The sequence below is a fragment of the Scyliorhinus torazame genome, chromosome 1 (genome assembly GCF_047496885.1).
Source record: "Scyliorhinus torazame isolate Kashiwa2021f chromosome 1, sScyTor2.1, whole genome shotgun sequence".
Taxonomy (NCBI): Eukaryota; Metazoa; Chordata; class Chondrichthyes; order Carcharhiniformes; family Scyliorhinidae; genus Scyliorhinus; species Scyliorhinus torazame.
Window position 1 is genome coordinate 366,317,572 of NC_092707.1, and position 27,100 is coordinate 366,344,671.

A 27,100-nucleotide genomic window follows, 5' to 3' on the forward strand; every position below is an offset into this window, starting at 1 on the left:
TGGAGAGCTGATGGATAAGCGAGGGCGCTCCTGTGGAGAAGGTCAGATGCAAGTGAGAATTGGGGGCGGGGTTGGGGTGTGGAAGGAAGCCCTGCGGATGGATGCTTCCTCGTTTTATGCGAGGTTAAGCCTCATTCAATTTAAGGTGGTGCACAGAGCCCACATGACCGTCTCAAGGATGAGCCAGTTCTTTTCAGGGGTGGAGGATGTCGTGTTATGTTATATTAGGACAGAAGGTGAGAGCATTGAGGGAGAACTAGGGAATAGGGACAGTGTGGCTCTGAGGCAGAGCAGACGGGGAGAAGTTGCTGAACACAGCGGGTCTGGTGGCCTGAAGTGCATATGTTTTAATGCAAGGAGCATTACGGGTAAGGCAGATGAACTTAGAGCTTGGATTACTACTTGGAACTATGATGTTGTTGCCATTACAGAGACCTGGTTGAGGGAAGGGCAGGATTGGCAGCTAAACGTTCCAGGATTTAGATGTTTCAGGCGGGATAGAGGGGGATGTAAAAGGGGAGGCGGAGTTGCGCTACTTGTTCAGGAGAGTATCACAGCTATACAGCGAGAGGACACCTCAGAGGGCAGTGAGGCTATATGGGTAGAGATCAGGAATAAGAAGGGTGCAGTCACAATGTTGGGGGTATACTACAGGCCTCCCAACAGCCAGCGGGAGATAGAGGAGCAGATAGGTAGACAGATTTTGGAAAAGAGTAAAAACAACAGGGTTGTGGTGATGGGAGACTTCAACTTCCCCAATATTGACTGGGACTCACTTAGTGCCAGGGGCTTAGACGGGGCAGAGTTTGTAAGGAGCATCCAGGAGGGCTTCTTAAAACAATATGTAAACAGTCCAACTAGGGAAGGGGCGGTACTGGACCTGGTATTGGGGAATGAGCCCGGCCAGGTGGTAGATGTTTCAGTAGGGGAGCATTTCGGTAACAGTGACCACAATTCAGTAAGTTTTAAAGTACTGGTGGACAAGGATAAGAGTGGTCCGAGGATGAATGTGCTAAATTGGGGGAAGGCTAATTATAACAATATTAGGCGGGAACTGAAGAACATAGATTGGGGGCGGATGTTTGAGGGCAAATCAACATCTGACATGTGGGAGGCTTTCAAGTGTCAGTTGAAAGGAATACAGGACAGGCATGTTCCTGTGAGGAAGAAAGATAAATACGGCAATTTTCGGGAACCTTGGATGACGAGTGATATTGTAGGCCTCGTCAAAAAGAAAAAGGAGGCATTTGTCAGGGCTAAAAGGCTGGGAACAGACTAAGCCTGTGTGGCATATAAGGAAAGTAGGAAGGAACTTAAGCAAGGAGTCAGGAGGGCTAGAAGGGGTCTTGAAAAGTCATTGGCAAATAGGGTTAAGGAAAATCCCAAGGCTTTTTACACTTACATAAAAAGCAAGAGGGTAGCCAGGGAAAGGGTTGGCCCACTGAAGGATAGGCAAGGGAATCTATGTGTGGAGCCAGAGGAAATGGGCGAGGTACTAAATGAATACTTTGCATCAGTATTCACCAAAGAGAAGGAATTGGTAGATGTTGAGTCTGGAGAAGGGGGTGTAGATAGCCTGGGTCACATTGTGATCCAAAAAGACGAGGTGTTGGGTGTCTTAAAAAATATTAAGGTAGATAAGTCCCCAGGGCCGGATGGGATCTACCCCAGAATACTGAAGGAGGCTGGAGAGGAAATTGCTGAGGCCTTGACAGAAATCTTTGGATCCTCGCTGTCTTCAGGGGATGTCCCGGAGGACTGGAGAATAGCCAATGTTGTTCCTCTGTTTAAGAAGGGTGGCAGGGATAATCCCGGGAACTACAGGCCGGTGAGCCTTACTTCAGTGGTAGGGAAATTACTGGAGAGAATTCTTCGAGACAGGATCTACTCCCATTTGGAAGCAAATGGACGTATTAGTGAGAGGCAGCATGGTTTTGTGAAGGGGAGGTCGTGTCTCACTAACTTGATAGAGTTTTTCGAGGAGGTCACTAAGATGATTGATGCAGGTAGGGCAGTAGATGTTGTCTATATGGACTTCAGTAAGGCCTTTGACAAGGTCCCTCATGGTAGACTAGTACAAAAGGTGAAGTCACACGGGATCAGGGGTGAACTGGCAAGGTGGATACAGAACTGGCTAGGCCATAGAAGGCAGAGGGTAGCAATGGAGGGATGCTTTTCTAATTGGAGGGCTGTGACCAGTGGTGTTCCACAGGGATCAGTGCTGGGACCTTTGCTCTTTGTAGTATATATAAATGATTTGGAGGAAAATGTAACTGGTCTGATTAGTAAGTTTGCGGACGACACAAAGGTTGGTGGAATTGCGGATAGCGATGAGGACTGTCTGAGGATACAGCAGGATTTAGATTGTCTGGAGACTTGGGCAGAGAGATGGCAGATGGAGTTTAACCTGGACAAATGTGAGGTAATGCATTTTGGAAGGGCTAATGCAGGTAGGGAATATACAGTGAATGGTAGAACCCTCAAGAGTATTGAAAGTCAAAGAGATCTAGGAGTACAGGTCCACAGATCACTGAAAGGGGCTACACAGGTGGAGAAGGTAGTCAAGAAGGCATACGGCATGCTTGCCTTCATTGGCCGGGGCATTGAGTATAAGAATTGGCAAGTCATGTTGCAGCTGTATAGAACCTTAGTTAGGCCACACTTGGAGTATAGTGTTCAATTCTGGTCGCCACACTACCAGAAGGATGTGGAGGCTTTAGAGAGGGTGCAGAAGAGATTTACCAGAATGTTGCCTGGTATGGAGGGCATAAGCTATGAGGAGCGATTGAATAAACTCGGTTTGTTCTCACTGGAACGAAGGAGGTTGTGGGGCGACCTGATAGAGGTATACAAAATTATGAGGGGCATAGACAGAGTGGATAGTCAGAGGCTTTTCCCCAGGGTAGAGGGGTCAATTACTAGGGGGCATAGGTTTAAGGTGAGAGGGGCAAAGTTTAGAGTAGATGTACGAGGCAAGTTTTTTACGCAGAGGGTAGTGGGTGCCTGGAACTCACTACCGGAGGAGGTAGTGGAGGCAGGGACGATAGGGACATTTAAGGGGCATCTTGACAAATATATGAATAGGATGGGAATAGAAGGATACGGACCCAGGAAGTGTAGAAGATTGTAGTTTAGTCGGGCAGTATGGTCGGCACGGGCTTGGAGGGCCGAAGGGCCTGTTCCTGTGCTGTACATTTCTTTGTTCTTTGTTCTTTGTTCTTGGATAACACAGGCTGCAACTGGATGCAGCTTTAACCAAAAGATACTCCAGACCTTGAAGTTAGTTCAATCTGATTTATTGAACCAGCAGCACAGTTCTCTAGGAGTTTGACTCTCTGCTAACCTAAGTGTGGTTACTCTGTCTGACTGAACCAGACTAGCTCTTAGCCACGTGCTGGAGGTATGATACTGTACATACACCCTGACTCACTCTGTAGATGTTCATCAGTGGAAAGAGGCGGAGTGAGTGCATCGTGCCTTTTATAGTGAGATACCACCCCTGAGTGTCCTGCCTGCTCATTGGTCATGTCCTGTTCTCGGTGTTCATTAGCTGCCTGTCTGTGCCTGTCTGTATATCATTATCTGCATGTCTGCATATCATGACATCTCCCCTTTTTAAAAAAAAATGTTTTGTTGGCACATGGGAACATACTTACATGTGGTGGCATATATTAACATATTTACAAGCAGTGGCATATGTGAACGTATTTACATGTGAAGACAGCTGTCTAAGGTGAGAAAACAGAACATAGCAAACAAAACAAACGTTCATAAGTCCAGTCTCTGGGGCTTGCGTCTGATCCTTGTCGACCGGCGGCGAGGTGGTGGTGGGGATGACGGTGCCTTGACAGGCGGGATGGAAGCCTGACTGGTGGCCTCGTAGTTCGAGGTATCAGGAGGTGACAAAACAACGGACGGAAACAGAGAAGAAAGCGGTTGCGGGCAGGCAACTTGCGCAGTGCCCGTCTGTTTCGTCGCACAACAGAACCATCAGCCATACGTACAACATGCGAGCGGGGTGCAGCCTGTCGAACAACGACAGCTGGAGCAGACCAGCCACCATCCGTTATCTTGACCCTGACAGTGTCTGCCGGGGATAACATGGGCAAATCGGTGGCATGAGCATTATAGCCCTGCTTTTGCTGGTTTCGGAGCTGCTGCACCTTCTGCAGCACCAGGAGGTGATCCAGGTTGGGCAAGTGTATGGCTGGAAGTGTCGTCCGCAGGTCCCTGTTCATCAGGAGTTGAGCCGGCGAAATGCCAGTGGACAGTGGGGTCGCCCTGTACGCAAGCAGTGTGAGGTAGATGTCAGAAGCAGAATCCGCAGCCTTGCAGATGAGCTGTTTCACAATGTGCACCCCTTTTTCAACCTTCCCATTTGACTGCGGGTAGTGTGGGCTGGAAGTGACATATTTGACTTGGCAAACATAGATCACTCGTGGCTGTTGAAGCACGGGCCATTGTCACTCATGACAGTGAGTGGGATACCATGCCTTGAGAACGTCTCCTTACAGGCCTTGATGACGGTCCGAGATGTGAGGTCTGAGAGCTTCACGACTTCAGGGTAATTGGAGAAATGGTCAATAATCAACACGTAGTCACGACCATTCGCACGAAAGAGGTCGATGCCAACCTTGGACCACGGGGAGGTCTCAATTTCATGCTGCTGGAGCGTCTCCTTGCCCTGCGCTGGCTGGAAGCGTTGATAGGTCGCATAGTTGAGGACCATGTTCGAGATGTCCTGGCTAATCCAGTAGACAGCCTTCCTGGCTCTGCGTCTGCACTTCTCGACGCCCAGGTGTCCCTCATGGATTTGGCAGAGCACCAAGCTCTGGAGACTGAGTGGAATGACAATCCGGTCCTGCTTGAGGAGGATACCATCAATCACCATCAGGTCGTCCTTTACATTGTAAAATTGAGGGCACTGCCCTTTCTGCCAGCCATTGGCAAGGTGGTGCATGATACGCTGCAAGAGGGGGTCTTTGGCTGTCTCCTCGTGCATACGAACCACCTTCTCATCAGACGGCAGGAGGGTGCTAGCACACTGCTGCACCTGTGATTCAATCTGCCGGATGATTTCCAGCGGTTCACTAGGCAATGTGATGGAGCGGACAATGCATCAGCAATGATGAGCTCCTTGCCAAGCGTGTACACTAAGTCAAAGTCGTATCTTCTGAGTTTGAGGAGGATGCGCTGCAACCGAGGCGTCATCTTGTTCAGGTCCTTGTGGATAATGTGGACCAGAGGCCTATGATCCATCTCGACAGTGAATGTCGGCAGGCAGTAGACATAGTCGAGAAACTTGAGAATGCCAGTGAGAAGACCCAGGCATTCCTTCTCTAATTGCGCATACCTTGTTTCGGTGGGCGTCATGGCCCTCTATGCGTAGGCTACCGGTGCCCAGGATGAAGTGTCATCGCGTTGATGCCATCCTGGTTCGCATCTGTTGAGATCTTCGTCTCCCTGTCTGGGTCGAAAAATGCCAAGACAGGTGCAGTGGTGAGCTTGGCTTTCAGCTCCAACCACTCTGCCTGATGTGCTGCCTTCCACTCAAAGGCAGTGAACTTTTCTACAAGGTTTTGTAGGGCCGTGGTGTGAGGCCAGGTTTGGGATGAACTTGCCCAGAAAAGTGACCATGCCCAGGAAGCGCAGCACCGCCTTGTCTTCAGGGACCTCCATGGCTTCGATGGCCTTGACCTTGTCTGTGTCCGGGCGCACGCCCTGCTGAGAGATCTGGTCACCTAGGAACTTGTGTTGACATGCCAAAGCAACATTTGGACCTGTTCAGCTTCACGCCATTGGCAGGGACACAGCGGAATACCTGCTGGAGACGGGAAACATGCTCTTCAGGGGTCGTGGACCATATGATGATGTCGTCCACGTACACACTTCAATGCCCTACATCATCTGCTCCATGATGCGATGGAAGATCTCCAATGCCGAGACAATGCCAAACGGCATGCGATTATAGCAGTATCTGTCAAACGGTGTGTTGAAGGTGCAGAGCCTTCTGCTGGACTCCTCCAGCTGGATTTGCCAAAATCCATGTGACGCATCTAACTTTGTGAAAAAACATGCGTGTGCCATCTCACTGGTGAGTTCTTCCCGCTTCGGGATGGGGTAGTGTTCACGCATTATATTCTTATTGAGATCTTTGGGATCAATGCAGATGCGCAGGTCTCCCGAAGGCTTTCTAACACATATCATCGAGCTGACTCAGTCGGTTCGGTTACCTTGAAATGATGCCCTGTTGCTGAAGATCCTTGAGCTGTGCCTTCAGCGCTCCCTCAGCGGAGCCGGGACCTGGCGTGATGCTTGGACCACTGGCTTGGCATCAGATCGTAGCAGAATCTTGTATCGATATGGCAGCGTGCCCACCCCGTTGAACACATCCGGATACTGAGCGAGGATGTCGTCAATGCCGGCCTGAAGATCCACATTGGAGGATGTCATTGTGTAAACCCGCTGCACGAGGTTCTGCTGCTTGCAGGCCTGCACGCCAAGTAGGGATGCCCTGTCTGGCTTGACAATTTCAAAACTTAACTGTGCATGGGTGCTCCGATTGGAGACGAGTAGATGGCAGGATCCCAGTGCCGTGATGGCATTTCCATTGTAGTCCAGGAGCCTGCAGGCTGCTGGAAGGATCTTGGGCCGGGGGGGTGCTTCTTGATGGGTTTGAAATCTGCCTGTGAGAGGAGGTTGGCAGAAGCACCTGTGTCCAGCTTAAACTGGATGGAGTAGTGGTTGACCTGCATCACCGCACGCCATTCGTCCACAGAATCCACCGCGAGGATGGATTGAATTTGTGATGAGTTGGATGTGGCATATTCACATTTGGTAATGATGCCCACACAGTAGGCAGAGTCCAGGCATTCTTCCTCTGGATCCGTTGTGCTGTCAGGATCAGAATCCTGTAATCGTTGTTGCACACTCCGAACGCGCCATCGTCGGAATTGGGAGCGCTGGCCCCTGACTGTCCTGCCTGCTCATTGGTCATGTCCTGTTCTCTGTGTTCATGAGCTGCCTGTCTGTATATCATTATCTGCATGTCTGCATATCATGACCGCGGGCTAGGTGTGGGCGATGTTCGGTGGGGGGGCTGGCGAGAGCCATGTTCACATGTTCTGAATGTCTGACATTCTGGGCATTGGAGTGGCTATGAGCTCGGAGGTGGCAATATTCGGGGTGTCGGGAAGACCTGGGAGTTCAGGTGGGGAGGGAGGCCAATGTCTTGGCCTTTGCTTCCCTGATAGCCCGGAGACGGATTTTATTGAGTTGGGGGGTCTCTGAGCTGCCAAAGGATGAGAGTATGGGTTAGTGATCTGGCAGAAAGTTTGCCATACGTATTGGGGAAGAGATGTTCACCCTGAGATGGAAACTGTTTATCAACTTTTAAAAAGTGAAATGAGGTGTCAGCGGGGGAGTTACAATTGTATTGTTTGTTTTGCGGGGGGAGGGGAATGAGGGAAGAAGGAGACGGGCTTGGGGTGATGGGAGGGTTGGGGAGGGGGCTAAGTTGTTAGTTTTGGTACCTGTTGCCCTGTTACTGAGGTTTGGTTTGTGTACTTTTGTATTTTTGTATATATGAAAAATGCCGTCAATTTTTTTAAAATGAGCCATGTCTCGAACATTACCTGTGGCTAAGCAATTCTCTTTGTAAATATTTCTGTTAAATATTCTCCTTGCTCTCCAATAAATTTAAATTAATGATGACCTCATCACTGATTCTTCAATTAAAGTAAACATTCTTTCATCTTCTGTCAGAATCTTGTTTCATTTCAAAAAAATCTTCTTGTCTTAGCTTTCCATTTTAATTGGAAAAACTTCCAGTCTCTCATGTTCATTTTCTCAGTCTGGTATTATCCTGGGTGAACCAAATAAGGCTTGTCTGATTTGCAGCTTGTGGGCCGGATATGGCCTGTGGCCCCCTAATGTGGCCCAGGAGGTAGTTTTCAAAAGGTTGGCAAATATGGTGGAAGATTCTGAAAGAAACTATTCATCCCATCACAGGCTATTCCTCTCCTGAATTTGGCAGTCTGTGTTGAAGGAGCAGCAACACTAGCGGCAGCGATTGTGCACCGGGAAAGTTGGGAGAAGCGAGTGAGAGGCTGCTGTGCCATGTCATGTTGTACCAAGTGGGGGAGGGAGAGACTCACTCCATGACTGTCTGGATGGAGGAGGGAGAGACTGGTTCCATGCTGGGCTGGGTGGTGGAGGGAAAGGCTCGCTTTCTGGTCTGGAAGAGGCCAAATACGATTTTTTGGGGAGGGCATGGTCAGGATGAAAAGACAGCCCAGGGGTGTAGGAATGAGTGGGGGAAAGAGAGTGAGTGTGCTGGTGTGGGAAGTGTGTGTGAGCCCATGTGTGTCATACTCATTGGCAGTCTCAGGACTCCCACTCACCCTCACCCACAAGCACATGCACTCACAGTGGGTAAGGGTGAGTGAGTAAGTATCAAGGGATTGGGAGTGAGCCAGACAAACAGACCTTGTCCCGCTCACACTCTAATGCCGATCTTTATAAATTACTCTTTTTTTAACATGATCAATTTATTGGTTTGACATTACTTTATTTTTGCTGAAGATGTTGTTTATTTGCTTCACACCTAAATTTCAATTTGAAATTCATGTTTAATGTTGTGCCAAACCAGAAGAAAATGGAAATGTGGCCCCCAAGTGAAATGTTTGCACAAGCCTGATCTATATTTGTGTGGTCCCTGTGGCTTTGATGTCCTAATTGTGCAGCCAAAAATGTATATCATGTCATAACGCAGTAACCAATGATTTAGATTACTTCTTGCTTTTGTATTCTATGCTCCTTTTTATCTATCTGGAGTCACCCTGGTGGCTTATGCTTTTACCTACCTGTGTGTACATTGAGGAAATAATATTTTTAAACCTCTACATATCTTCACCAAAACCTTCAACATCTTCCCCACCATCTTCCCATTGAATGTATTCTCTCACTCTTTATTTTTCCTCCCACTGTGTATTACCTTGCACTTCTTTGCATTAAATTGCATTTGCTACTCATCTATCCATCTAACCTGCCTATGTTTTCATCCATAGTCCTGCTTGCCAAATTGTCAGTAAATTAAGATGGTGACTTTTGTACCCAAATCCAAATTATCTGTGTGTACACAGAATAAAAGTGATTCCAGCATTGACCCCTGGGATAAACGAACTGCAAATCTTCTCTACTCTGGTGTTGTCCAAAATAAATTTCTAACTAGCCACAGCCATACGTTTTAGCCATGTGCACTCATTTCAGTAGAAAACAACTTTGTACACTTGCACAATATAGGTAAATATACTACTACACATGTAACAAATGCCAACATTCAATAACCAAGGAAGCCAAGCACTCAGAATTACAAAATAAACTCTGCATCTTATTGTTTTATTTTTAAAATAAATTTAGAGTACCCAATTCATTTTATTTTCCAATTAAGGGACAATTTAGCGTGGCCAATTCACCCCCTGCACATCTTTGGGTTGTGGGGGTGAGACCCTGCACAGGGAGAATGTGCAAACTCCACACGGACAGTGACCCGGGGACGGGATCGAACCCGGAGCCTCAGCTTGTGAGGAAGCAGTGCTAACCACACTGCCATCGTGCCGCCCCTTCAGCGTATCATTTTATGAAGGAATACACAAAAAATATTATGTATTTGCCATGCAAGTGAGTATTTAGATCGCATTCACAGTAACTAATTTTCCCCCCAAAAATTGTTACTTAGCATATTTTAGTTGAAGAAAATTGAAAGATAGTTAAACCCTCCATCTATTCTTTGGCCTATTTTTCGACTCTCTAGAGTGCATGATATCAGTCCTGCCACTTTTATGTTCTAATAACCTTCTTTGGCGGTAGGTGGTGGTCTACAGGGGCCAGTAGCCTAAGTTCTTGACATTCAGGTGTGAGTTCAGGCATCAGTGCTGTCAAACCCATTAATCCCAGGGGTACATAATTGAGTTGAAACAAATCCTTGTTCAACATTCACATACATGCGCTTTGAAGCAACGAACGGTTGATATGCCTAATATTCAGCTGCCTTCGTCATGGCTATTTGGACCAATTGTTGCACCTCTTACTGCACCAGCTGTCTTTTTATTCATTCATTGGATGTTGTCTGTGAAAGTGTACATTTATCACCCATCCCTAAAAGCTGAGATCAATTAGCTCGACGTCATAGGCCTAAAAATGAAAGGGAGTTTTGGAATCCTATTTTCTCAGTCTGCTCTGCAGTTTCAACTCCACCACATACAATTTATTTAACAACAGGGTCTCTGGCTGGAAGTCAGCCTGATTGTTAAGTTTGGCTTCCAGTCAGGGCAGCAGGGTGGCACAGTGGGTTAGCCCTGCTGCCTCACGGTGTCGAGGTCCCAGGTTCGATCCCGGCTCTGGGTCACTGTCCGTGTGGAGTTTGCACATTCTCGTGTTTGCGTGGGTTTCGCCCCCACAACTCAAAAGATGTGCAGGCCAGGCGGATTGGCCACGCTAAATTGCCCCTCAATTGGAAAAAATGAATTGGGTACTCTAAATTTATTTTTTTTTAAATTTGGCTTCCAGTCAAGTGGGAGCACTATGGACGGGGCTGCAAGAGAAGGTAGGATGCCTCCAACCGCTGGTGGGTTCCTGATCCTTATTCCCTGTTTGAGGAAGGGTCAGGGGGTGTTAGTGGTGGAGTCTGATCTTTGGGGGACTAGGTTGGCCGTTTGCCCCACCTAATGAAAGGTCACAGTCCTGAAATGTTAACTCTGCTTCCCACTCCACAGATGATGCCGACCTGCTGAGTATTTTCTATTTCAGACTTCCAGCATCCGCAGCATTTTGCTTTTGTATTAGTCTAGAATTGTTTGGGGTGGGTTTGAGGTTTTAAAATTTTTTTAACTGCTCACCCAAATTGTGGGTTAAAATCCATCCTCTCGTCTCTGTCACATACTTGCCAACTGAGCCATGGGAGAAAGACCCTGTCATATTTTAAAAACACAAACTAAATCCACAAACCTGCCACACAGTTTGTGATGGCCCCAGTTTCCAGAGATTGAAGATTACCTTAAGTAATTTGACAAACACTAAATAAAGAACCAATAAAGAAACTTGTGTACCAGCATCAATTACCTCAGCATACTGGTGGTGTTCTGCAACAATAGAGATTGAAGAAAACCTATAACCTTGTAAAACAGCGAAAACAGATCTGACATTTTTTTTAAAAAGGTTGAATTACAACGTCATTCTTCTGATTATTTCTCTAAACTTTTAAGTACGACTATTTTAAGATTAAATGATGGGCCCTACCAAACTCATTTGAATATAAACTCAAATTGGTTCCATCTATTCATCTTCAATAAGTGATTATCATCATGTCCCACTTTTATTTGTTTGGTCAGGTGGACCACCTCAGCAGCACAGTCCAGCACTGAGCCGAAAGCGGAGTCACAAACGTGCATTTTCAAAGCTTGCCCCCATTATGGTGAAAATGTCTGAAGCCGCATGCAGAACAAGGTAAAGCAATGTCCAGTTTCCTTCTGTATAGTGATTGATCCGAGCAATTCCAAACCCATGGGTCCAACGGTATGGCGATCAAAAGCAAGAATATGTGAGAGGCCAGATTGGAGGAGTGCTGAGATCTCCAGGGCTTGAAGTTACAAAAAGGGGGCGGGGCAAGACGGAAGGGCGGTTTTGAAAAAAAAAAAAGACCCAAATGTTTAAATCTGGAGTCACTGGAACGGGTGATTCATCAATCACATTTTTTATTCTAAGAATATAGTTAACATATATATGTATAAACACAGCAAGAAGTTTTATCAATTACAAACATACACCACAGCTACAGTAATCTATGTATATAACACTTAATGATTTCCCCTTTAGCTGTTCCAATTCAATAACAAAATCTAATTAACCCAAAACCCCCTTTCAATGGTGTGGCCCAGCACACTGTATTCTCACTTGACTGGGACTGGTCCTGTTCCTGAAATTTGGATGCAGTTCCAACCAGCAGATTCAAACTTCTTCCGGAAAGCAATTATATCTTTAAAGTTACCAAGGCAGTTAGCCACAACCAATGTGCTTTTTACTGCAACAACTTTTAAAATGAAAAAGGAGAAAAACAGGGAAACCACTTCTTTCTCCTTCTGCAGTCCAAAGCAGTCAAACTGAAACCCTCTCTCACCTCACAGCCACAGATACAATGTGCTACAAGTCACATGATAAGAGACTAAACCTTTCTTAAAGGGACACTTACATGACACATTTAAGATGCCACTTCCTAACAAGGGGGTTAAAGAAAAGTCGACATATCCCCCTTTGAATCCATGTTCACTGCTGTTTACTACATTATTATTGTAGAGATAATCCTCAGGTTTACTCCTTATTGAATCCACAATTAATTTATTGTTGCTGATATGTACATTTTGAAAACAGGCACCAGATCAACAAGTTTCGAATTGCATTCATTCACATTATATTTTCCTGTGTTTCAGGGACAATGTGGAAATTTCGCCATTGCAGAAAGCTGGCAAGAGTCTGTCTGGTTTACCAGTCATCAATAATGATCCTAAAGAAGAACACAATTACAGTGCAAATGATACTGTGCCTCACCGCAGCGAGTCCAGGTCCAGTGTTTCATCCTTCTCCTCTGTGGAGGAAGCCTATGAGTTCATTCCAAAAGCTAGTCGTGGGGGAAGCGATGGAAGTGAAGGCTTTCATAGTGATGAAGAATCCGAGGTAGATGACTGTGAGAACGAGTCAAATGATCTGTTAGGTGCCAGTGCTTATAAATCCCAGCGATGTGGAAATGACTCTGCTAGCGTGTTACGTTTGTCTGGAAAAAGCTGCAGAACAGTGCAGCAAGAAGTTGATGAAGAGCTGAAGGAGGCTGCTGGTTCACTTTTGCACCTTGCTGGAATCCACATGTGCCTGGACTCTTTAGTCAGTAAACCAGGAAAAAGCCGAAATGAAAATCATAGTGTGAAATAGTCTGCTTGCTCCTTTCTCTGCCACTGTGTGTCATTGTGGCAATATTCTTCAATATAATTCCTTCTGAAAAGGAAGTAACAAGCCATACGAAGACTGAGGTGTATCCCCTTCTAAACTGCCATTTGTTTGCACCTTTCTGAGACAAGAGGTTGTATCAGTTATTTAAAAATTGACTACAAAAACCAACACATGCAATGGGTCAGCCTGCATGCCAGAGTAGGTCTTCAGACTGTTTTATTGGTTAACATTTCAAGCAGAATGGCACAGCGGTGCAGTGGTTAGCACTGCTGACTCACCGCACCGAGCACCCGGGTTCGATCCCGGCCTCGGGTCACTGTCCGTGTGGAGTTTGCACATTTTCGTGGGTCTCATCCCCACAACCCAAAGATGTGCAGGGTAGGTGGATTGGCCACGCTAAATTGACCCTTAATTGGAAAAAAAAATGAATTGGCTACTCTAAATAAAGAAAAAACATTTCAAGCAGCTGGAAACTGAAGTTTTTTTTAATTGAAAAAAGTGAACTTAAGTATTCAGGGTTGAAAAGGGGTGCTGGGGCTTGGCAATATTGTAGACTGGAGATCATATATTGTATTTTTCAGCCTAGCATGTTGACAATATTTAAAAAGTTAACCTTCTCACTTTTTTTCCTTTCTTGAATTTGGTTTCCAGAGAACATTTGAACTGTCTCTGATGGTACCTCACTGCTCAATGTCCCTAGACTTAAATAATTCTCTCTCAGGTGTTGGGGCACAGTTCACTGACACGAGGAGCTCCCAGTAAGCATCATTCTTCATGCACAGACTGATTCATCTGACTATTTGACTGTGTGGGATAACACAGCAAGGTAATTCTGTTCTTATTGCTGTCCAAATACACACATTTTTCAACACCGGTCATTGGATAATCATCAGATTTTCAAACATGTTGGAAAGTGTGTATATTTTTCCCTCCTCGCAATGAAGGTAATTGTAGTGCCTCTTAACTGCTCTCCATGCTGCAAGAGCTAAATTAGTGGAGGCCATGAGAAGGCTGCACTTTACATTGGAATGAAGTTGAAAAAGAAAAATGAAGTTGACTTTGCTATGCAGTTATTTTTCTTTAAAAATGTCATCACTTAATGGTTGTGCTTCCATGATCTTTGGAGAACTGTGATTGCTATTTGCAGAAATTATTGGTGGATAAATTAAATTGTTCAGTCAGAAGCTACAGTTGGTTATGTTAAACTGGGAATATTGTATACCCTATAATAACTTTCTGGGAGTCATGGTGATAGCACAGGCCTGTGGTGACCATCAAAGGACTACTGTCATGGTTACATCAAAGAGGGTTGGATTACCTTTACGTAAGCAAGCAATACCTCTAAACGTCACTGAGCATGCACTTTAAATTTGAAATCGGCACGCAATGCGAAGACAACATACAGCATTTTAAAAAAAGTTCCACAAAATATATTAAGTAACGGGTGTTGAGGTGCAATGCTGGACTCATGGTGACGTTTATGCTAGTGACTTATGACCTCCTGAATCCATTAATGATGGTAGGGCCTTGTAACATTTAAATGTGAGCATATTTTTTTCTTAACTATGTTCTGTGAGTGTTTTTGTTCCATCTTCAGCTGCAGAAATGGATGAAAATGTTGCCAGCTGCCAGGCCTTTACTAATGCCAGAAGTTATCTGTAGACTTAACCTCTCGTCTTTCCTCCCTCACCACAATGGGAAATCCACAATGAAAAATCAACCTGATACATCTCAGTGGTAGTTTAGTACCACTGCGTGCTACCTCTTTTGTGCATTTGAACTGGCGATCATGACTCAAAGAAAGACCACACTATTGCGATATGGAATTATAGTCCAGTACAAATACTTTGGGTGAAATGTTCAGACTTATTGGTAATGGATTCAATATCATGTCTTTTTATGCAGTGGGTGGGTTTGCAATTGGATTCATTCGTTTTCTTCACTTGCTAATAATGTTGGCTTATTATACTAGAAATTGCTGACATTCTGCTAGTCTACTGGTTTAGAAGCTCACTACAGCCACATGCAGAAGATTTTGATGGCAACATGATAGAAAGATTCCTACAGTAATGTGCATTGTTAATGGCCCATTTACTGTTGCAAGACCATATAAAACACCCTAATGTAAATTAACGTAATATGCTTTAACTATCATGAACAATGGTGAGGGGAGACCTTTTTCCCAATCCTCAGTGGAAACCTGCTGGAGATGGCCATTAAGTTCTAGCCTTTAGCTTTATTGCCCCATTCCTGCTGACTACCACTTTAACTGCTCACCGGGTTTGTAGATGATGTGTTCACTGAAAATAGAAAAGAGTCTTGTATGTAAAATTTTGCTAATCGAGTCCCTGATTAGATTTTAAGTGGTTTGGGCACCATGCGTGATGTAGATCAGCGGAGGTCAGGAAGAACAGCAGGCCATTCAAGTCAAGCCAAGAGTACTTCTTTGCCCCCCACAAGGAAGGTTTCATCCCTTCCTGCCCCAGACTCCACCTGCTCTCCGTGATTTATCTGCTTGCCTTCTCTTCGAGGCCAATTTACTGCTGGGCCAAGGCATTTGGATGTCCAAACATCCAAATGACTCCTGCTAGCTAACTTCTGGTTTTCACACACTTCAGGTGGGCAGTTGTTTTGAAGTATGCAGATGAGACACATTAGTTGAAATGTTATGGGCCTAAATTTTGGGCCAGTGATTGCATTTAGCATTTGCTTCCCTGTCCCACTCAATTCACTGGGAGTTAAAATTCAATCTCTATATATGCAGGACTTGTAGATCCACATTATATAATCTCATGTTAAAACTTGAGGGTGTTTGGTGCCAATGTCTGCACACCAATTGAAATTTATGGGCCAACACACAGACTTTCTTGTGTTGAGAATGGCATACTTTCCAGTGGCAAAACTATATTTCTGAAAGTGAACCATTGGATGCCTGAGGAACACACTTTGAGAAGTATGTACTTCTCATTGTCTGCTAATTTGTGCCACTGTAGTGAGAATTCTTCTGCTCTTTGATAGATTCCTTTTTTCCCCCACAATTTTCTGATTTTAGGTAATTTCTGGAGGCATAATTAGTGCTGCAGTTTTTTATTGTGGAGTTGGGAGGCAAAATAAGTATAATACAAAGTTTTTTTTCATTAAAATAAGCACTGGGCAGCTGGCACAAAACAATCTGCTTCTTATTTGGTCATGTAGCAATATACAAGTAATAACAGGAATGTACAGGGAGGGTGGGCTATTTGCCAATACCAGAAAATAATGCCCTTTCTGAATAAAAGGTTTTCCTCTTTCAAAACAAAGTATATCTTTTAAACTTGTGTTCTGATATCAGCCAAACATGGTATTTTTTTGCTGAACTTTGAGGTTTTGTCTTAAACAGTTTCATGTTGACATGCTTCTAGGGAGGCATAACAGGTCTGATACAGAAATTAAAAATTCTTGTAAGACGAGTGAAAGAACACTGTGTACCGAGGGAGAGATAGGGTGGGGAGCTTTCCTCATGTTTCAATGTATGGAGTGTTGCATCACACATTCACACTGCTTGGTAATAGTTATTTCCTGTCAGTAATCTGCCAGATTTTAGTTGTTCACCAATGTTTTCACAAAATTAAATCCACATCTAAAATGCATGTCTATAATGAGGACATGCCTAGTGTAATGTTTAATTACACTAGTCCAGGAGCTTGGATATGTGCAGCCCAACTCACACAACTTGTCATGGCCCAGGAGAGTTGCCAGTTTGGCTTTCATTTACTTATTTTTCTGAGTTGAGGTCCTTTTTTGCATTTCCTTGTCACACATGAACGGAGGCAGAAGCCTGAAGACAGGTTGTCACACACACACAGACAGACAGTGGGAGATTTATTATTTTCACACCAGTTGCACTTCTTGTGGGTCTACATGCTCCTGTAGCAACTCCAACAGAGGCCTGGCTAAGTAAACCAAGGGTTTATTCATGAACAAAAAAGGAGCCGCAGCTACGGCGTACAATTGAAGTGCCCCAGTCCAAGACTATCGGGAACGCTGGTCCATGTCTGGGTTACAATAAGTCTCACTAACAAGTGCCCATTGGACGAGCCTCCGTCCGCTCAATATAGGAACTCGTTCTCCATGAACCGCATGAGATCAACCGACGATCACCCATGGTGTTCGTGGAGGTTAAAACACTCATTTAAAAAAAAAAAAAAAATTAAATAGTTTCTCAATCAAATTCTTCTGTTTTTATTACACCAGTATATCAGCCTAATTTTTAAAAGAAGTAATTGTGGCATTGTTCTCATGTGTATTGAGATACACCAGTACAACTCCTAACTCGACCAGCAATTGAGTGTTAACACAAATAAACAGCCTATAAGTTCAATTTTTTGGATCAGCTGGTTTTTGATGTGCAGAAATCCATCATCAGGTGAGAATCTCTTTGTCAAATAGTTGAGAAATCCACATTAGCTCATTTTCTGTTGGTTTGTTATAGAATATATATTTAATTCCCATCAGGGCAACCTTATTTAAAATCTGAGATTTGGCAGATTGCCAAGAGCTACTATAGCTTTGCATTGGAATTCAGTCAACTAATGTGATGCAAGTTTTCAGCAATCGGAAATGTGAAACTCTTGCTTTGCTGGCTAGACATCCTAATTAATACAAACTATATATGTAACTGCGGCTGCATGCAAAATGGTGGCCAGATTCATGATTTTTTGCTCCAGCAAAATTATCCTAACTTTATTTTTAACTGCAGTCTTAATTTTTGCATCTTTATAAAGTTACTGTAATGTGAGCATTGTTTATAATAAAGCATTAAGGGCTCGATTTACCGGCCTCTTCGCACCTGACTTGGTGACGCAACAAGGCCGTTGAATCTCGCGAGAGATGTCTCATGAGATTTTGGCGTGATCCAGATCAGCATATTTAAATGAGCCATTAGGCTCATTAAATATGTCTCTGTCGTATTCTCCCAGGGCCTGGGAACTAATGGTCTCCTCAGCGAGGCCTCGACCGGGTGTCGTTAGCACTGGTCCTCACAAGCATGGGCCAGTTGTAACAGCACCTGGAAGGGTCACCCAGGCCATTGGAGACCTCCGGGTGTTCGGGCTCAGGGCAGGGTGGTACCTTGGCACATGGGCACAGCCAGGGTCCCTGGGTGGCACTGCCAGGCTGGCAGTGCCCACATTCCAGAGTGCCAGGGGTCAGGCCCGGGGTGCCTTGCCCTTAAGATAGGATGAGGATTGGCTCGAGTTCCCCAGAAGAAGTCAGTTGGTGGAGATCCAGAGGGATCGCAAGATCAGGGCTGTCTTTAAAAATTGTGCCCCGATCCATGGGTACTCTTATTGCACTGGTGAGCTGAGCTTGTCAGTGCAGGAAGTGATGCAAGAGCAGCCTCAACGGCTGTTCCTCACCGAAGCTAAAAACGTTGAATAGTGCTGCAGGCACCGAGAAACAACCTGCTAAAAAGTGCCCAAAAGCAGACTTTTTTCTCCCATTGAATTGCGCCCTAAATCGCCCAGGAATTAACAGGTTTAAAAACCGCTGCCATTGTGAATAAAATGGCTACCACTGTAACTATGGCATTAAAGATCATGGTTACCTGTACCTCTGTTTTCAGTTGATCAATTCAATCTCCAAAACAACTTATTTTCCAATTATAATGACTTATAGGTTTCATATGTGGGTTTGTTGAGAACAGAGCAAGTACTGGTTTCCTCCTTTGAATTGGGCCTTTTCACACTTCCTACCCTCTACACGTCACCCAGGTAAATAATCATATACAACAATAGATTGAGGACTGAAACTAGAACAATCCTTCCTGGACTGTGGTTACACTGAACAGTTGAGTTCACCAGGGAAAGCCAGAAGCAAAAATGGAATGCCTCTGTCGGTAGCATGTTTTGACAATTCGTTCTTCCTGCCACCCTCCAAAGCCATTGATTACTTCCTGAGATGCAATTCCACAGACATTGCTTAATGAATTTGATCCTCTCAGCACCAGATCTGCACATGTCAGTGGGGTAAGGTTCAAAGTGGAATTAGGGAGGTGAACCATAGCTGATTTTCCTCTCCATAGAATAGTGGCACTAAGACTGACTCCAGCTGAGATCAGTTAATTCAGTATAAACATGCTGTTTTCATGAGCCATTGAGGCAACAATGAAATTTGTTAACTTTTGCTTAGGCATTTCCTTGTGTGGAAATGACTCCAATTGCATCTAATTTCAATTATGTATATAATGCAGAATACAATGCTCTCAGTAGTTTGAAGACCGGTGATATACTTCAGGACAGAGGAAAAGATTTAAACTTTATTTTTCTGTCCTGCACATCCATGTTTATATTTCCCCTCTGTCCAAGGCTGTCATGTGGATTAGATCAATCTCACCCGTGGTTCCTAGGCAGATAATTCACATAAACGCTTCAGAACACTGTATAACTGGTTGCCTTGCTTCCAAGCTAGCGTTAGGAGCGGGCAAATCCTCATTGCTACTGTAGTAAACAAATTGCTGTGTTGAGGTATATACAAAATCGGCAGTGTGAGTATGCCACTGCTATAATGTAAAATGGAAGAAAGTTTCTTACCCTGACCTCAAATAGGTCATATTTAATTGACAGTGAATGGCAGTGATACAATTTTGTTTGGAGTATGTATTTAAAATCTGAAGCTTTTCCCCTTTGATGCAGCATTTCTTAATTTCTCACTATAAGGTGGCAGATCACACTGCTGGATAGTTCTATTTTCCAGCAGTCCTCCCTTGTTTATCGTGCAGAAGTTGTGAAAATTATTTATGCGTGCGCCTACACAGCAAATGCTGTTGCTGTGGAAGGGGATGATATCATATTTGAGACTTCACTTGTCAAAAACAGCCATTTTACTTTACAAAAGAGATTTCTGGAAAAAACGTGTCTTCGGCCTAACCATCTTCAGTTAAGGTCAGAAGCTGGGATATTTGTTGCTGAATGCAGAACTTAGTTATACTTGCAACTCCTCACAATGAAGCGGCCTGTGCCTACATTCAGCAACATGCAGGCCTAGGCTGATAAGTGCCAAGTAATGTTTTTGCCACACATGTACCAGGCTGTGACTATCTCCAAATAGAGTCTAACTATCTGTTCTTGACATTCCATTGTAAAATCTGTTGTCAATATTCTGAGGGTGTTGCCATTGACTAGAACGGGAATAGCCATGTAACTACTGTGGACAGAAGACCAGGTCAAAAGCTGGGTATTCTGCAGCGATTGTCTCACCTCCTGACTGCCCAAAGCCTTTTCACAATCTACAAGCCATGCAATATTCTCCACTTGTATAGATGGGTTAAATTCTTAACAACATTCAAGAAACCGGACACCATCCAGGACAAAGTGGATTGCTTGATTGGCACCCCATCCACCATCTTAAAGACACACTTGCTGTGTCAGAATCCTGGAACTTCCTACCAATAACAGCATCTTGGGTAGTACGTTCACTATATGGACTGCAGCAATTCAAGAAGGTAGTTCACTACCACGTCCTCGAGTGCAGTTAAGAATGGACAATACATTTTGGCCTTGTATGTCCATATGTCATGAATGATTATGGGGGGAAAAAATCAGATGCAGCTTTCACTTTTTCTGACTGTCCCTCCCCTACACTGCCTCCAGCTTGAGAACTGAGGACAAGTTTGAGGCTTTTGTTCTCAATCTCCAGAGTTTTAATTCTTTTCCCAGCAGGTTCCTGAAATTATGAACAGCCTTCCATTAAAAATAGAAGTGATATCTGGGAGTGTAATTCGAGGTATTGATTGTTAATTCTGGTATATATTTTCTAATTGTGTGGGAGTGTTTAACACCTTCTTGATCACTACGTTTTGGAGTAGAGTAAGAACTTGAAAACCTTGCCTAATAATACTACCAGTCAAAAAGTATAATGAGATAAAATTAATACATTTAATATTGGGTGATTTGAGTGAACAAAATCTGCAGAGTAGAGGTTCACTGCCATAGCTGTGTTATCCTAAAGCTGACCATAATGTTATGCATATATTTTATTTCTCAAGCTGGTTGTGGCATTCTGCTTGAGCTTACATTATATAATTTATGTCCAGTTCTATTGCTGTATTGAATGCTGTATTGAATACTATGTGAACCTGAATGGTGTTCACTCAGGCAATTGTAGAATTAAATACTTTAAAATAAGCTGGTGGTAAAACAAAGCGATACAGAAGATGGAAAAAAAAGAACAATCGAATGGATGCAAAATGCCAATTCTTTTCTCATATTTTCTAACCAAAAATATGACGTGCTTAACATTCAAATGCCAACACAAGTAGTTTTTTATCATAAATTAGTAGAAATTGGATATGTGATAGTGGGGAAGGAATTTGAGGTACTTGGTGATTGGTGTTATACAATATGTACTGATTGTCCTCTTGCCTGGTTGCAAGTTATACCAAAACTTTCTGCCAATCTGATTCTTAAAGGTTATTGGAACTACTGGTTTTAAAATTGTTTAAGTACACCACCACAAGCATGCATTTTACCCTGTGCTCATAAAATGTTTTATAATGTTTATTTTCACCAAAGATATGCAAATTGCATACATATGGGATTGTTAAATAAACTTTTGTTTGTAAACTGCTGACTATAATTATTTTCCTAAACTTTGTGTATGAAATGTCTGATGTTTATCCTCAATCACTGGTCTGCATCAGCCATTACGAGTTCTCGGGCTGGTGCTCAGAAGACGATGAGCTCACTGCTAAGAATTCTGTGACGTTAGCCTAAGGTATCGTCCAACTTTAAACAGACACATTTGGACATCTTTTATAGAAAGATAGACGACAACCAATACCACAACTTGAAGTGTGTGTGTGTGTGTGAGGCTAGAGGTTAGCTAGCCTCTGACGCTTAAGCCTTCTATGGAAGCATCTGACCATCATACAGCATGAAATTAGGAACTCTTTCTATATATTCTTTTATGGGATGTGAGCATTGTTGGCGAGGCAAACATTTGTTGCCATTCACAAATGTAAGAATCTGGAAGTGTAATTACTCCATGATACCCAGCTAATATTGGGATTACCAAGAAGAATTCACCATATCAAAGTATATCATGATAATGGAGGTTTTGATTTTTTAAAAACGATGCTGCTGGGGCTGAAGTTGACTGACCTCTCATTGGCCAGCAGCTCTTGAGAGCCAGGGTCTCTGCCCTTAAAGGGACAGAAATTCCAACAGCAGGCAATTAATTGCCTTACTGCCACAAAACTCCCTCTGCAACTAGATCCTCGACTTCCTGACCCATGGACCGCAATCAGTAAGGATAACCAACAACACTTCCTCCATCATGGTCCTCAATACTGGGGCCCCGCAAGGCTGCGTATTTAGCCCCCTACTAAAATCCCTATGCACACATGACTGGCAAAATGTGGCTCCAACTCCATCTACACGTTTGCTGATGACACGATTAGTGGGTCGGATCTCGAACAACTATGAGTCAGAGTGCAGGAGGGAGATAGAGAACCTAGTGGAGTGGTGCAACGACAAAAATCTTTCCCGCAATGTCAGCAAAACTAGAGCTGGTCATCAATTTCAGGAAGCGAGTATTGTACACACCTCTGTCTGCATCAATGATGTTTCAAATTTTCATTGTCACCAACAATCTGTCCTGGTTCACCCACGTCGATGCTACGACCAAGAAAGCACAACAGCACCTATACTTCCTCAGGAAACTGGAAATTCAGCATGTCCACATTGACTCTTACCAATTTTTACAGATGCACCATAGAAAGCATCCTATCTGGCTGCATCACAGCTTGGTATGGAAACACTCGTCCCAAGACCGTAAGAAATTACAGAGAGTCATGAACACAGCTCAAACAATGGTGCGATCCCACCTCCCATCCAGTAACTCTGTCTACACCTCCGCTGCCTTGGAAAAGTGGGCAGCATAATCAAAAAACCCTCCTACCCAGGTTATTCTCTCTTCCAACCTCTTCCGTCAGGCAGGATACAAGAATCTAAGAACACACAATAACAGATTCAAAACCTTCTTGCCTACCAGACTCCTGAATGACCCTCTTATGGAACTGATCTCTCCACGCATTTTCTTTACTGAATAGTACTACACTCCATATGCGGCGCCCTATGTCTATGTATTTATATTGTGTATCTATTGTATATCCTATGTTTTTCATGTGTGGAATGATCTGTCCGGACTGTACGCAGGACAATACTTCTCACTGTACCTCGCTACACATGACAAATCCAAACTGAGCTGGGTCTCTTGGAAACTGCTGAGCTTCGGTTGCTCCTGGCTTTGTAACCTGCTAGCGGGGCCACCACCACCCTGACCAGTTTCAGCCCTCCGAGACAGCATTAGATGATGCACTGTCATTTGTGTTGAATTCAATAATTAAATTCATGATCTGTACTACACTAAAGGATACACCCTATTTTATCTATTTTCAGCACTAACCCATATTTTTTTTATCTCCCCGCAGTTCCTTCACAGGATTAGACAAAAAGGTAGCAGCCTGAGGAGACCTCCGAAGACAACAAACAAACCATCTCGACTCCTGTGCACCTTCCACCAGTGCAGACACATACACCTTGGTGGATTCTGCTTTACATATGGTGAAGAACACATCACATGAGCAGCAACAGCTCCTGGAAGCAGAGATAGCAGTGGAGTCTCTGTTGGTGTGCACAGGACTCAGTTCAGCCTAGATGCTGTGCCTTTCCGGTCATGCACACAAAGAGAACTTTGTGGAGCAGCAATGAGAAATGCATGTGCTTCTGTCAGCATTTCCATTGGTGATGTGAATGAACTCTATATTCTCATGTCTCTTTCTTTGTTGCATCCCCAATTCACCTTGGTCAATTTCCTTCTGTGAATAGAAAAGAATGACCCGCCTTGATGGAAGAAAAGGGTGTGACTGATGGTTGGCTGGTTGACTATGAATGAGGTACTTTGCAGGGTGAGGTTGTGCTCTTGATGGAATGCTTAAGTGCTGCAGCCACACATCTGACTATGAGGAAAAGCCTGCGACAGACCCATCCGGGCACAAGTGCCTGAATGGGTCTGTTGCAGACTTTTCTGCAGTCAGAGATATATGTTTGCAGGCACATCCAGTCCTTCTCCAAAGAGGTGGATAATAATCTTTATTAGGCTTACATTAACACTGCAATGAAGTTACTAAGAACCAGGTGCTATCCTCCTTTCTCTTGTGCCACTCCAGAGTCCTCTGCAGCGCTAAGTTGTAAGGGCAGAGCAGATCACAACAATCTTGGAAACACTTGCTGAGGCAAGGAAACTTGAGCTAACTTGCTCTCTTAGTGCCCTGATGTGTGTTGGCTCCTGTCCAATCTCTCCTGTCCTTTGTGGCGTGGTACTTCAATAGGGTCAGCAACTGAGTTTTTGGTTGGTACCTTATGAGTCCCATGAGTTAACTGTTTAGTGGAGACAAAACCTATGGTAGATGAGACTACTGAAGCATGAAGCAGTCATGACAGCTCATGGGATTTCTGGCACAGATGTGCATTATGTTCTTACGGCAATCACAGACCAGCTGTACATTAAGGGAGGGGGATCTGATGGTGCTTTGATTATTAGATTAAGTGTAATCAACGCCCCCCCCCCCCTCCCAATCCTGTGCAAATCCCACATCTGAAGGGAAGCCAACAGACTTTCAGTCACCTCAATCATGTGAAAGCGACTTCTGGCCTTGGTGTGGATAGCAGATTGTGAAATCTTGCAGATGTCATCAACAGATTCCTGGAAGAAACCAGGAGCGGGATTTATTGGCTGTTCACGCCGGCGGGAAAACTTGGTCCCATGCTGGCGCACAGGTTTCCCGGCGGCGAGGGATGCTGGTAAAAATCCCTTTGACAACGTTGGGGCCGGTACATCCTGCTGGCAGGCCACCTCCACCACCCCAAAACACGCAGCGGGGTGGTCGGTAAATCCTGCCCCAAATGTGAATAAATTGAGGGCTGAAGTGGCTTTGACAGTCACTGTCAAAGAATAGCCAGTTGGTCCTTTTGGATGGATGTCTGCTTCCAGAGATTGCACATATCTATGACTATCTATGTGAAACCATAAGCCTTCTGAGGCACCATGGTTTGCATATGTTGAGGAAGCTCACCATTGGCTGAAAACCCTGTTCTAGTTTTCACCCCCTTCAAGGTGATCTGTATCCATCCTCTCTGTCCCGTGGAGCGATGGGTGGCTGTGGAGAAGGCTGCTCTTGTCCTGTTTCTATGACTGCCGGACTAGATCATTTTGCTGTTTCTCAGAGGTCCAAGCTACTGCAGTATAGGTGTCTCCCATGTTGCAAGCCTGCCTCAAATGCAAGAAGTTGAGATTTGGTTCAGTTCACTCCAAAACACCTGAATATTAATGTACTAAGTTGCAATTCCAGAGTACCCAATTATTTTTTTCCAATTAGGGGGCAATTTAGCATGACCATTCCGCCTATCCTGCACATCTTTGGGTTGTGGGGGTGAAACTCATGCAGACACGGGGAGAATGTGAAAACTCCACACGGACAGCGACCAGGGCCGGGATTCGAACCCAGGTCCTCAGTGTTGTAGGCAGCAATGCTAACCACTGTGCCACCATGCTACCTTCTAAGTTGCAATTCCTAAAGAAACCAGTGAATTGAGGCTAAAAGAGCTAATCCAATCACTGCTCACCCTTCACTGTGGCTAACTACAAGTTTGCTAATTTCAACCTTTGAACTGTGACAAGCTGGTTAATTTAATGCAACAATAACTTCCACTGTGCACACATGTTCAGAAGAATGAGGGGGGATCTCATAAGAACCTATGAAATCCTTAGATAGGGTAGATGCAAGAAGGATGTTCCTGATGGTGGGTGTGTCCAGAACCAGGAGAAATTTCTTCACCCAGAGAATAGTCGGCCTGTGGAATTTGTTACCACAGGAAGTAGTTGTGGGCAAAACATTGCATAGTTTCAAGAAGCAGTTAGATACAGCATTTAGGGTGAAGGGGATCAAAGGATATAGAGGGAAAACGGGATTAGGCGGTTGAGTCAGATGATCATAATGAATGGCGAAGCAGGCTCGAAGGGCCAAATGGCATCCTCTTGCTCCTATTTTCTATATCTTAACCTGGCAAGATGTAGAGTCGTCATGGATAAAGCACAGGCTACAGGCTTTGACAAACTCCCTGCTGCAGTATGGAATATTTGTGGTTTAGAACTAGCTACGCCTCTCACCAAGGTCTTCCAGTACAGCTCCAACATTGGAATCTACAACTATGTGAAAAATTATTTAGGTATGTTCACTCCACAAAAAGCAAGTCAAAACCAACCCAGCCAATTATGCTCCATCAGTCCACCCTCAATCATCGGCAAAGTGATGAAAAGTGTCATTGACAGTGCTATCATAGAATCACATAACCTGTTCATCGATGCACAGTTTGGGATCTGCTTGAGACTTTGGCTCCAAGGCTCACTATAACTTGGATAAAATTTCTTTAGCGATGACAGTGATTTTCCGGACATCAAGGCAACATTTGACTTAATGTGGCATCAAGCTGCCCTAGATAAACGGAAATCATTGAGAAAGAATGGGGGGATACGATCAGTTGGGTAATACTCAGCTTAGAGGAAATTGGTTGTGGTTGTTGCAGGTTAATCAGGTCAGGCCCTGGACATTGCTTCAGGAGTTCCTCAGGGTCGTATCCTGGGCCCAACCATTTTCAGCTGCTTCAGCAATGACCTTCCTTCCAACATAAGGGGCGTCATTCTCCGACCCCCCGCCGGGTTGGAGAATCGCCGGGGGCTGCCGTGAATCCCGCCCCCGCCAGTTGCCGAAGTCTCCGGTATCGGATATTCGGCGGGGGCGGGAATCGGGCCGCGCCGGTTGGCGGGCCCCCCCGCTGGATTCTCCGGCCCGGATGGGCCGAAGTCCCGCCGATAAATTGCCTGTCCCGCCGGCGTGGATTAAACCACCTTTTGAACGGCGGGACAAGGCGGCGTGGGCGGGCTCCGGGGTCCTGGGGGGGGGGCGCGGGGCGATCTGGCCCCGGGGGGGTGCCCCCACGGTGGCCTGGCCCACGATCGGGGCCCACTGATCCGCGGGCAGGCCTGTGCCGTGGGGGCACTCTTT

The 27,100-nt window shown here is 44.7% G+C and overlaps 1 protein-coding gene across 1 annotated transcript in view; it reads left to right on the forward strand.

Annotated features, from left to right (window-relative positions):
- Positions 1–21,599, forward strand: part of LOC140426434 (forkhead box protein N2-like) — a 67,037-nt gene extending 45,438 nt beyond the window's left edge. The window contains exons 5-6 of the mRNA XM_072511228.1: positions 11,391–11,505; positions 12,486–21,599. Of these exons, the coding sequence (XP_072367329.1) occupies positions 11,391–11,505; positions 12,486–12,981 (611 nt within the window). The 3' untranslated portion in view covers positions 12,982–21,599. The remainder of the gene's footprint in view (positions 1–11,390; positions 11,506–12,485) is intronic.
- The last annotated feature ends 5,501 nt before the right edge of the window (positions 21,600–27,100 follow it).